This window comes from Rutilus rutilus (assembly GCF_951802725.1).
Source record: "Rutilus rutilus genome assembly, chromosome: 17".
In the NCBI taxonomy this organism is placed as follows: Eukaryota; Metazoa; Chordata; class Actinopteri; order Cypriniformes; family Leuciscidae; genus Rutilus; species Rutilus rutilus.
The window spans coordinates 29,280,881-29,294,089 of NC_140230.1; the positions used below are offsets into that span (position 1 = coordinate 29,280,881).

At 37.2% G+C, this 13,209-nt stretch overlaps 1 protein-coding gene across 1 annotated transcript in view; it reads left to right on the forward strand.

Annotated features, from left to right (window-relative positions):
- Positions 1-12,449, forward strand: part of nek11 (NIMA-related kinase 11) — a 59,020-nt gene extending 46,571 nt beyond the window's left edge. The window contains exons 14-15 of the mRNA XM_084385917.1: positions 130-226; positions 11,885-12,449. Of these exons, the coding sequence (XP_084242043.1) occupies positions 130-226; positions 11,885-12,089 (302 nt within the window). The 3' untranslated portion in view covers positions 12,090-12,449. The remainder of the gene's footprint in view (positions 1-129; positions 227-11,884) is intronic.
- The last annotated feature ends 760 nt before the right edge of the window (positions 12,450-13,209 follow it).

Sequence of the window (13,209 nt, forward strand, 5' to 3'; positions counted from 1 at the left end):
GCCAAAAAATAGACAAAAAGATTTGTCCATTTTCATTTCATGGTAACTTAAAGTCCAGAAACATACAAATTCTGACAAGTGAAGTCAGTCCAAACTTTTGTCTGATAATGTACATTGTGTGTGTTTCAGGAGCTGAAGCAGAGGAAGAGAAGCCTCCGCTGGGTTCTCTGGGAGTGAGCAGCATCAATACCTCCATGGCTGAGGGCAGAATAGAGCGGATGAGACAGTGAGTGTTTCATCCTTGACTTGTTCACAGCCATCACCTGTAAGAGTTTCTCTCATTCCCCAGGCACCTCACAATGAGTTTTATTCACTAAAATTTGCATTTACCTTCACGCTCAGAAAAATATTTATGGACAACCTATCCTTGATAAAGCTGTTTAGTTATTAAGTTTCTTTATATGTATATATATATATAATTTAATGCGTTAATTTAATTAATTTGTCATGGAAAAAATAACCTTAAAACGATAAACGCATTTAACACACCCGTCCTGCCCCAGACCTACGTAGTTCATCTTACATTTCATCCAGCTGACTGGTGACGAACATGATGCAGGGCAACAACTCGCTGCATTATGGAGCCTAAAATGCCGTTAGAATGCATTTTCCCTAAAATTCAAGAAATTGGGGCAAAAAATGCCCCAGTATGAGTTTTTGTCTCAGATTTATATCATATGATACTGTAGTTAAGCAATATCACATTTTGAGTAATGAGTAGCACACGTGTGCTGTTTTTGCCCTGAATAGCATGAGTACAAATGTGATATTACTTAAATACAACAGTAAATATTGTGTTATATTTTAGACACAATTTTGTCTGTTTTTGCTCAGTTTTGCGAACGAAAATATTAGCTAAAGCCACAGGAAAAATGTTGTATATCTCTGAGCAACACACAGTGGTGTTTCATTACTGACTGAATCTGCGTTTTCGACGATTTGGGTGAACCAATGATTCAATGCCCCATTCATAAAGAGAGCCATTTCATTACTGCCATTTAAACTAATCAAGTCAATGAATGACTCAATGACTTACTCATTCAGACATTTACCACCACCTACTGGCAGTTTTAGTTTCTTATTTAGAGTAGGCTATCATTTCATTAAAAAAAATAATTCATTTCCATATTAATAAAAAATCCATTAAAAGGATAGTTCACCCAAAAATGAAAATTCATTTACCCACCCTTATGTCGTTTCAAACCTGTACGCCTTTCTTTTGCATGATATAGAAGATATTTTGAAGAATGTTAGTATCCAAACTATATTGGTTACCATTGACTTCCATTGTCCGAACAAAAAAAGTAGGTCATACAGGTTTGAAAAGTCACTTTGCTTTACGAGCCCCATTAAAGACCACGACTTTACATTTAATGTAATCCACCTGCTACTGCAGTCAGCATGTCGTCTGACACCGTTCTGTATTTGAATCTGCTTTTCTTGCTCCGGAGGCTCCTAAAACCCCATCCTGACATTCTACGGTCCCTAAAGCCCGAGTCTGATCTTCACATTAACCAGCGTGAGACAAGCGCTGAACTCCTCCAATGATTTATCAGAAATAGTAGAATAGATGTATCAGAAAGTGCGTCACCGAATAAATTAAATGCATTTAAAAAAAATGCCATCAAAACTGTAGTGTTGGTTCTTGATTGTTTTAGCAATGATCATTTAGCAGTTTAATGGCTTTGTGATTTCCTTTTATTTCAATATTCTTAAAATTGCATTAGATTGCAAGGGCAGCTTCTGGTACCAATTTCCTTTTTGTATATCACTGTTCTACGTGTGATTCAATTCAAGCATTGTATGAGCATGGTATGAACATTATATGAGCATTATATGAATTCAAAATGAAATTTAGGGGCCTCTGAACAGCATTCCCTAACGTGAACAAATGTCTGAAAGCACAAAAATGCATATTTATTGGTCTTTCTGTACGCTGTTATACATATCAATAAATGCGCCTGCTGTGTTAGAAACCCAATAATCTTGGTAACTCCACCCTGTGGTGTATTTAGCCACATTTTAATATGAGCTTCTGCTTGGAATGTCATTTGTGATGCATGCATACAGATAATTTACTGTCTTTCAGGTTATTGTGCACAGATGCTTCTCCATTTTTCCTCCTGAATTCATCTCTGTCATTTTCTCTCTTGTCATTTTATTCAGCTTATTTTCTCATTTCTTATGTTGTTTGTACACATCTTTTTTTCCACAGAGCTTATTCTCTTCTTCACTGTCTTTATTATCTCCACAAGAGCAGCAAATTCTTTCCTGCTAAAGTTTGGGGTCAGTTAGATTATTATTATTATTTATTTTTTAAAGAAATGATTACTTTCAGATATAGCTATTTCTATTTACAATCAATTATTATTCTTTTGAACTTTCTATTCATCAAAGAATTCTGAAAAAAAAAAATAGTAATCAACTACTTTTAACATTGATAATAAGAAATGTTTCTTGAGCACCAAATCACCATATTAGAATGATTTTTGAAGGATCACTGAAGACTGAGGTAATGTCTGCTGAAAATTCAGCTTTGCCATCACAAGAATAAATTACATTTTAAAATATATTAAAATAGAAAACAGTTATTTTTTATTATAATAATCTTTCACAATATTACTGCCCAGGCTCCACAAATGGCAATAAAAACAAACTGGCCCAGCCTGGACCACGAAACATAACAAACAGTGTTCCAGCCAATCACCGACAAGAATGATTTGGGGGTTGGGGGGTTAGTGCGCGTGCACATGAAGGGGGGTGTGGGGAGTGGAGAAGAGAGAAGCATGAAGAGGGAAGTTAGCTAGAGGAGAGATGTCCTAGACAACGACTAACGTTAAAAATGTATATTCTTGAGAATTTTGATATGGCCGACACACGACCAAAGAGACGATGTTCCGGTGAACAAATAACAAAGAAGAGGGAAAAGAAGGAACACGCGCAGTCCCGAATTTTCATCGGAAAAGCGTTCAAAAGGTGGCGAGAACTCGCCAATCCAGTTTGTTTTTTCTAAATGGTTCATGAATGTTTAAGGAAGCACGGAAGGGAGGGGGAGGGGACGGGAGGAGGAGGAGGGAGGGTCGAGCTAGCCTCCGTTTTGTTTGACAATTCTTCGAACGTCAACAAGAAGTGACATCACCCAACATCGCTTAGAGCACCTTTAACTTCTATGAAATCATTGTTATCTTTTTTCTACATTGTATGGTTCCGGACCCCATGCAGTTTGAAAAACCCTTCCCTTACGTACCATGCTATACCATACTTTTCTATTCCATACTATGGTGTACCATTGCACACTTACTTCTGCATCCCAAACCAAACCGTACTACTCTGTACATTCCACGCTGTGCCGTTCTGTTCCACACCACACTATAGCTTGGTGGACTCTATGCCTTCCTTTTAGCATGACTGCAGAACCTCTCCTCAGGGTGGCTCCCGTACTGAGTGTGGGCTGAAGATATTAATAACAGAAGCGCTCTTCCTGTGAGGGCACGAATTAGAGGCTGTCAGCTCGCTCTCCGCTAGCCTCATAAGAGCGTAAAGATGAGGAGGAGGGAGAAGGAGAGCACAGGTAGCAATTTACAGCAGCTGCATTTTCCCTACACAGCCTCTCTTCAGCTGTGCGGTGACGCTATAGTCTTATTCTTCCAGATGCAGCATTTCTCTCATTCGGAGGGAATAAATTCTCAGGTTACTGATGCTAGTGCTGAACAAGTACTATTCTCTTACTTATGGGTGATTCTTCAAATAAGGAAACTTTTCGATCCTCTAGGATGAATTTGAATTTTTTTATGTATATAATTTTGAAGCATAGATTGTAATAGTGTTAAACTTGTTTTATTCTGTTTCTTTACTTATTTTACATTCACAAGACTAATAAATAAAGGAATGTTGAAAGGTACATTTTACAGAATTTCATTTTGGGCAAACTTTTTAAAACTTCCCCTCAATAATAATGTTTAAAAAGTGCAAATTAGGGAACTTGCATGGAACTTTTTATGAGAAATTTGAAAAGAAAAAGAAACATTATCATATTTTATTTTTGTGTACAATTTGTAATTTTTTATAACAAAGAATTGTTGTCCACCGATACTGCTGTCTTTACCATCACACCAGATATTTTAGAGATAAATTGAGGTTTTACAAATATTATTTTTATGATGGAAAAGAAAGAGACGTGACGAGCAGGGTAGAGAAGTGACAGTTTGATGATCAGAAAGATTTTTCCATTATAAACTGAGAGCAGATTTTTTAGTTGTCATTACTAACTGTCCATTTCCTTTTATTTTTGTAAAATGATAGTTATTTGACTGCTCGCTAACTCGCTGTGCAGAAGAAACATGTAACTTGATAGGTTTCATTTTCATAGAGTTCATGTAGTCAAAAGCAGTGTTCTTTTCTTTTGTTTTGTAGTATATATTACTATTTTAAATAAGCTTGTTTTTGTTTTTAAGTTTTATTAATTTTGTGCTTTTTTCTTAGTTCAATTTTAATAATTTCAGTACTTCAGGTTATTTTATTTCATTTAGTTGCCAAGGCAACATTTCTAATTTTCTTTACAGTTTTTCATCTAATATTTATATTTTATTTAATCTTTATTTCCATTAATGATAACAATTTTAAATCGTTTTAGTTATAGTTAACAATAACAACTTTGGTCAATAAATACCCTCAACTGAAGAATCCTGCTTTGTCATTTTTGTATTAGTTTGTATTGTAGTTTTCTATTTTTATTTCTAGAAATTTTGTTATGTGCTTTTGTCATTTTTATTAGTTTTGGGGCTTTTTTCTATTCCGCTTTGAAAATATATTTATTGCAGTTTTAGTTTTAGTAAAATTCAATGTAGCAATTCAGTTTAGTAAAAGCTCCAATTTGAAGTCCAGCATGCTCTTCCTCTGAGAAGGCTGAATCATCTTGAGTCAGCCCTTCTGACAGATAGAACTCTTTCGTTGAGCTCTTTAGATGTCAGTACATTATATACTATGTGCATTTGGGGAATAACTTGAGGACAGCACTCAAGGGTATATCAGAAAACAAAAGCATCTTCTCCAGTAGATGTTGTTTGATGTGATCGTTTGATGACAATAACGCTACTCATCCTTCACCTCGCTCATCTCTGCGTGACTCGTGAGTTCTCTGAAACTTGTTAACGCACTGTATTGCGTCTTCCGTTGATCCTTCTTTTGTTGACTGCAGCTCATTACGCCTCTCAGAAATAGCTGATCAAAGCAGTAGCAGGCAGCATACATTCACAGAGATATAGGTTCTCTTTCATCAGAGTAAGAGGAGAGAACCGGTGCCGGCTGAAAAACGTCTGAGCTGACGACGGAACAGCCCAGAGCTGTAGATGCATGTAAGACATTATGCTTTTGCCCAGGGTTTGGGAAGCTCTCTATTGTAGGATGGAGAGTGGTGACTGTGGAAGAAAGAGCCTGTGGTTTGGCTGAGAGTGGATGGGCGGGTGGAGGGTTGTGTTTATCATGCTGGGAGTGGGGGCTGATTGCAGTTCAGCCTTGATTACCACCACTAATCAGCTGGAAATGGACTATGAGTGGGCATGTGTGTGCATGCGAGTTTGCAGCGAGTTTGTCGACTTGGAAAGGAACGCCTCTGTTATATGAAAGCACTGTCTGAAATTGACTTATGAGACAACAGCGTTGAAGAGGGCCGGTCCTTGAGATCTCAAAGGCCTCTCAATTGTAATTGTCTTTATTCTTGGCTTCTTGACAAAGTCATGAGTCATAATAACAAAGGGGTCTGATTGATTCTCCTTTTAACATGTCCTGAACCTTATGACTAGCATATGCAGATTTGTCCTTCACAAAGAAAGGACGGGCTTATTATGCCTCTTGATTTAGTTACATCACAGCACAACTCTGTTGGTATGTGCAACAGTTTTGAAGTACGCATGCACTTTATTACTTTTTTGAATGCTGGATCATACACTACACCTCTTTTTTGGAAAATGAATGAATATAAACAACATGCATACTTTTTCACAAAACTATGCAGGTAACTTGCTCTGTTGTTCCAAATCCTTAGTTTTCATTAATTTATTATTATTTGAAGATAGATAGACAGACAGACCAACGCTATATCATGACCAATTCGTACGATTTGTCTAAACCCAGTGATGGGTAGGTTTAGGGGCGGGGTCAGGGGTAGGTCATTCGTACGAATTCATATGAATTGGGCAACTCGTAAAATATGTACGATTTAGCAAAAATCGTACGAGTGAGGTCGTAAGAATTCGTACGAATTAGCCACCTCGTAAATATACGTACGAAATACGAATTACCGTGACATCTGGTTGGACAGACAGACAGACAAACCAAATCAGGATACTTTAATGATTTCTGAAGGGTCATGTGACACTGAAGACTGGATGCTTAAAATTCAGCTTTGCCATTACAGGAATAAATGAGGTTTTAAAACACTTTTAATTAGGACAGTGTTTGACAATGCTGTAACCTCCTCATCATGACTGGCCACTTTAAAATCACTTTAAATGAACTCATACGCATATTCCATGCGGTTCATAAAGTAAAATAATTTGCTCTCTCCATTTCACCATGCTGGAGTGCTCAAATTTCCAGAGTCACAGTGAAACTCCAGGGGAGCGTGGAGAGAAGGAGACAGCAATTACCTCACGCTGAAGTGGGCAGGGGGGACAGTCGATTTAATCCCAGACCGCACATGCTCATATCCCGTCCCCATTACTGCAGAGGATTGAGCAGGCTGGAGGATTGCGTTCACTGAAGCCCTGCCATTCCTCGGCATCAGCAGCTGTCTGCTGCTCATCAGGCTTGACACCTGTATGAAATGACTGAAGGTATGACTGGTGTCAGCCTCGAGGAATAACTTTTCCCATAGACAGTTGACATTATGGAGACATGTTGTATATCATGTTAAGACGGCAATAACTGAACTAATGAGAAGTAGGGACAACAGGTTTCCTACTGGAAAACAGCACGGTTGGTTGTAACAGTTTAGTTTGGCAAGGCCAAAGTGGAGGATTGTTCTATGATATGGTTTAAAATTCATTTCTGTACTAGTTTAAACATTATATTATTGACATTTGATAAATTTGTGTATTCAGAAATGTAACGGGTAAAGGGTAACACTTTTACAGTTTTATTTGGCAATATAAGATTTCTGTTCAAGATCGTAAAAAGGTGCTTCATAGAAAGAGAATTGAATGCTAATATATCTAAAAATATGAATGTTTCATTTTTATCAGCAGTTAAATGGTTGCTGGATTTTTGTAGATGTCACTGTCATATTAAGTAATAATTTTCCACTATTATAGTATTTATTTAAAAAATGAATTAGCTATTATGTATATTTTCTTTTTTCATTTTAATTTTATTTAGTTTTACTAATTGTATGGGCTTTTGTCCTTTTTCTTTTCATTTTCCAATTTAACCACAAATAATTTTTCTAATTTTCATTTCTAATTTTAAGTTTTTCATCTAATATATATTTATTTATTTTATTTCAGCTTCATTTCAATTAACATTTTTATCATTTGCTTCTAGTTGTCAATATCAACACTTTCATTTACAGATATGTATATGTGGGACAGAAATGGCCCCCGTTTTGTGTAATGGCTTTGGAAATCCAATCAATATTCTAATTGGAGCAATGAAATAATCCACACCCTATCAGTTCATCATGTTAAATCTACTATTCATATGCTAATTAGTTAAGTGTTTCACTAACTTCATGTCACTTTCTCTCTGTAATTACTAAAATGATCCTTTGTTAAGGCTATTGGGCCCCGATTTTTTATGCACAGATGTTTTATGCCATTACCAGGCCCACACGGAATCTGCACTATTGATATTAATTGGAAGTTGTTCCTCCCTAAAGGCTTCCAGTCATCTGGAAAGGCTGCATGGCCACTGGATGTTGCCTGTGAGGATTTGCTTTAATTCAGGAACAAGAGCTTCAGTGAGGTTTGGAATGAATTTGAACATTCCACATAATTCCCCTAACGATAAAAACAGAAAATGTGAAAACAAAAAGTGCACAAATTCTATGTGGATCTGGCCATTGCGAGTAACCCTACAAGCCCAGATGTACTAGCAGCAACTTTTTTTCCGTTCTTCGCTTTGGGAGTACAAAGAACTTCGAAATACTTGACCAACGGTATACTGTTAGTGAATATCCCGACACATTCCCCTATTTTAAACTGAATGCGATACTCAATAGGGAGCCAGTTCAGTTGCTGAAGGATGGAAGTGATGTGAGCTGATTTTGTGTTAAATGTAAGGGCACAAGCAATAGTTGCAAACAATTTAAGGGCTTTAGTGTGTAAGCCACAAAACAAAGGGTAACAATATTCCAGACGCGAGGTTATAAAAGCATGGATAACAGTTTCAGCATCTTTGAGATTTAGCAGAGGTTATATACGTACAATGTTGCGAAGGTGGAATAAACAGGATTTAATAAGGTGGCTGATATGGGCTTCAAACGTATACGTATACCCCAAGATTCCGTGTAGTGGGTGATGGATGAACTATAACCATGAATAAAGAAGTCATTTTGGGAAAAGACAAAGGATTTAGGGCCCACTAACAGTATTTCTGTTTTGTCCAGTATTCAGTTTTAAGAAGTTTTGAGCCATCCATACTTTGAGATCTTGTAGACAGGATGTGATGGAAGGGGAAGGAAAAAGAGTATTGGGCTGAAAGGTAAGATAGATTTGTGTATCATCAGCGTAACTATGGGAATTAAGACCATGATGCTGGATGATCTGACCAAGAGGAAGCATATATGAAATAGAAGTGGACCAAGAACGAATCCTGGAGGTACACCACGGGAAACAGTAACAGAGCGAGATTTGTGTTTATTAATACTAATAAATTGTTGCTTATCCAAGAGATATAAAGTTAGCCACTAAAAGACAGTACCGGTGATAACAGTTAGACGAGATGGGTGTACTAAATACCAAACAGTATCAAAAGCGACACTCAGATCCAAGAGGACCAGGAGGCTGAGGGCATCAGAATCAGAGGCAAGAAGGAGGTCATTCACTACTCTTAAAAGAGCAGTCTGCACTGTGGAGAGGACGAAAATCAGACTGAAATCGTTTGTGCAGATTGTTTTTATCCAAATTAAACTGTAATTATGTGGCGCCCACCTTTTTTAATACTTTAGACAGAATGGGAAGTTTGGAAATTGGTCTAAAGTTACATGTTTTTACTTGCGGATGTCTGACCTCGGTGGACTGAACAGAAGAAAAAAAACGGAGAAGATTTCCACGTCAAAGAAGGCGGAGCCTCAGCGCACACCTACCTATACGTAATCACCACGGACCAATGGTAGTTCCAATGGTAGTTCGAAGGTGTTTACCAGCTGGCGCAAACTCTTCCAGAAAGTTCGCTTTGGCAAGCTGTTTTGAGTCCCAAAACGAATTCCAAACGAACTTGGTTTTGGCCTGATTTAGAAAGGACGTTTCGATTTTGCTTCGGGGTCGTACTTGAATAACTGCACCTTGTTTCACAGTAGCTTTTTGAGATCTTGAACGCAGTGATATGCAGATATGAGCTAATCAGTTCAAAAATGCATTCATTGCATAGAATGACTCACAAACGTCATTATGGTCATTTTCCACTTGCTTCCACCATGCTTTATTCAATGCCTCTCAACACCCCCTCCTTTCATTTAACCCGTACCTCCACCTACCTGCTCTATTCAGTTCTTCTCCTATAATCTCATCTGTCACCCCTGATCTCGTATCAGTATTCACCCTGCCTCTTTAATATTCAATCATCATTCCCCTTGACAGTCATTCATGAATAATCAATTCATAAGTGCTGCCTTACATTCAAAGTAGTTCATTTCTTTAATGATGCCCTTCTTGGTCCTGTTTTGCTTCTGTGTGTTTTAAAGTCTTGTTGTATTCCTTCCTGTTTGGTAATGCCCTTGGCATCAAAGTTAAGGCAAAAACAAAACTTTGGTAAAAAGAAATATGCTCTCAAAATGTGTTTCATTCTACACGAGGTGTCTTTTCCGTGAGCCATGAGCATTATGCAGCTTGAGTTCACTTGTTTTAATAAAGAATGTATTTTGAGCCTGTCAGACCTGCAAATGTTTTATGTTCCCATATTCCTTGAAAGGTAAATCCCATGTTTCTATAATTGAAATTAATTTTCAGTATGCCATAAATAGATAGTTCAAGTTAGATTTGTTTGCTGTCTACTACATATCAAAATTTCAAGGTCACAAACTATCATCCATTATGATAGTTTGGTCAAACTGATCATTGTATCTTAAATATTTTATTCTTTCATAATTGTATCTGTCAAGTTATGCCCTTGGTTGCTCATCTCCAAAAACAACCCCACTATTTATATATTTCTTTGTAAGTGCTCAGCTGAATCATAGAGATCTTTTTGGTGGTTGAAAGCCTGATCAATGTCACAGTTCTTTATACTGTCAGAAGACTGCTTTTGTGAGTTTTATCAAGACTGTATAGATTGAGATGGTTTGTACAGTACTTGACTTTACAAAGGGGCTAGAATGAAACATGATACCATGTAATAATTCATTTAAAATGATGGTCACATTAGTCCTCATGGACTAAAGATGCTGCTTCTGTTGTTTATATCTTTCTTTCAACTTAGGGGCCATTTACATAACACCGTTTTCAACTAGCTTTTCAATTTACACAACAACAACGTTTAGGGGCCTGAAAATGCAAAGTTTTGAAAATGGGGTTCATAGGATACGGGTTTGAAAACAATATCGTTATTGTCTGTTGAAAAATGCAAAGGAAAACGGAGTCATTGTCATGTAAATGTACCTTTAGAAATGTGCTACAGATGGACTGCCACAAAAAGAAAGACACTACATCTTTTGGACCCCTTGTGTCTCTTTTAATTGGGTGTTTTAGGGGGATGTCGTTCATCTCTTCCAGCTGTCTCTTTCATTCCTTACATCCTCTAACTGATGACATTACTTTGGCTTTTGGTGACTGAGTGAAACTAACCCAAACCTTGTAAGGTTGAACCCTCTCAGATGATAAACCTCTAAGCTCCTGCAGTCAGCAATCAATCATTTACTCCAAGCTTTTCACACTTTGAGTCACAAATGTTACATTATCCTGAAGAATGAAGCGTCCTGTCTTGGAAAGTCCAAATTAATTTAGTTCCTTTGACCAGAGGAAATCTGATTTCTGTGGCTCTATCCCTCATAAAAATTACAATTCCTGATATTACCAAGATGGAATTAATTACATTTTCTTCTGTTATCTGACCTTCTCTGTTGTGCTCATTCTCTGAAACCATTACTACCCTCCTGTCTCTTCAATCTAGTCTAGACTATATTTTTTTGTGAAAGAAATGGACATTTCCATCCTTACCAAAACTGATCAACACTTACATCAACTCATAAATCATTCACACATCTCACTCTCATGCTAAATGGACATATTCACAAAGGCATTACTTATTTTTTAACTCTGCTTAAAGGAAAAGGAAGGACGTTCTAATTTTGGTCTGCCAGCAGTTGACATACAGTATTTCACCTGTGTGTGTGTGTGTGTGTGAGTGTGTGTGAGGGGCAGTTCTGCTCTAGCTGAGGGGTCCAGAGGTGCCGATAGAGATCACACTGACATTGAGACAAGGAAGTGATTCATGGTGCCTGCTCACAAACCAAACACCTGTCAGGGGGTGTTTTTACAAAAGGACCCGCTTGGATGCATCCACTGTTATCCCACAGACTTGAGAGACTAAATGCTGTAGAATATATGTAGAACAAGAAATCCAGAAAGCTGTTTTGAAAGAATGTATTTGCATTTGACTTTTGAGACTTCATAAATGTGACCTGGATTATTTTAATATTCATTCTAATAGTCATTTTAATTTGGTGTTTTAGGTCGGTGTGTCTGAGGCTTGGAGAGGAGGTGTTCCTGAAGGTCTATGATTACCTGAAGCAGGCCAGACAGGAGCAGGAGAGCGAGGAGAGCATCAGACAGGCTCTGGTCCAGCTGGCGGAGAAGCCCAGTGATTGCTTTGAAGTAGATCAACTTCTTTATTATGAGGAGCTGCTCTTGGCTGCACAGGAAAACTTTGTAAGATAACAACGAAGCAGATGTTACCTGTCAAGAACCATATAGATCAGTTTATGTACTTTTAAGATCTGCCTGTGATGCAACTTAATATTATGAGAGCTCCACAATCAACAACAAATACCAGTGAAATACTTTGTTAGGGTTGTTCAAAATTCAGAATTTAAGAATTGAGTTAGAAATTGAAACGGCAGACAGGATGTAGAATTGCAATGGATGAGGAATTTTACTGAATTGTTACATCAGTCCAGTTCTGATTGCACACAAACCTGATATTTGTGAGGTGGGATGAGTTCATTTCTTTTTTTTAAAGAGCTTATTAGGTCCTTAGCTTTATATACTTCATATTCGTATGAAGTTACTTAAACAACTTATTTAAAGTTAAATACTGTTTTGGAATATGTACTGTACTGTACTGTACTTTGTTTGGAGATTTGGTACAAAAATAATTAAAGTGATGGATGGATGGATGGATGGATGGATGGATGGATGGATGGATGGATGGATGGATGGATAGATAGATAGATAGATAGATAGATGTGTAAAAAAACAAGGTTTACATGTTACTTAAAGTTAAATAATGTTTTTGGAATACATACTGTATATTTAGTTTGGAGATTCTGTACAAAAAAAAAAATAAAGCTATTTATTGTGTTCAGACTAAATATATGTGGATGTTTTTTTATTTGCTACCTCATGTGATTTAACTTCTGATGGGTCTAACTGTCACTATTTCATTCTTTTACTTCTTTTAAAGAACTGCAGTGTATTGATATATTACATTTTCACTATCTTCTGTAAACCCCTGGTGTTTTATGATTACAGTTATTAATCGGCCGGTTTTGTGGTGCCTGTTCACCAAAAATTGGCACATTTCTCACAACTCAGAAGTTAGCGAGCTGAATAAAGCGCAATAGTCTAAGATCAATAGCAGAAAACACTGCAGCTGAGATACCGCTCCAGTCAGCCTTCTCTGTTGTTCTGTTATCGCTGAAGCAAACCGAGACATTCATTACAAATTATCGACTTTTCTATGACATGAATGTAAGAGAGTTGTTGTTTTTCCCCTTTAAAGATAGTCCAAACTCGAAAGATGGCTTTAATAATCTTGCCAATTGAACTGCACACATTG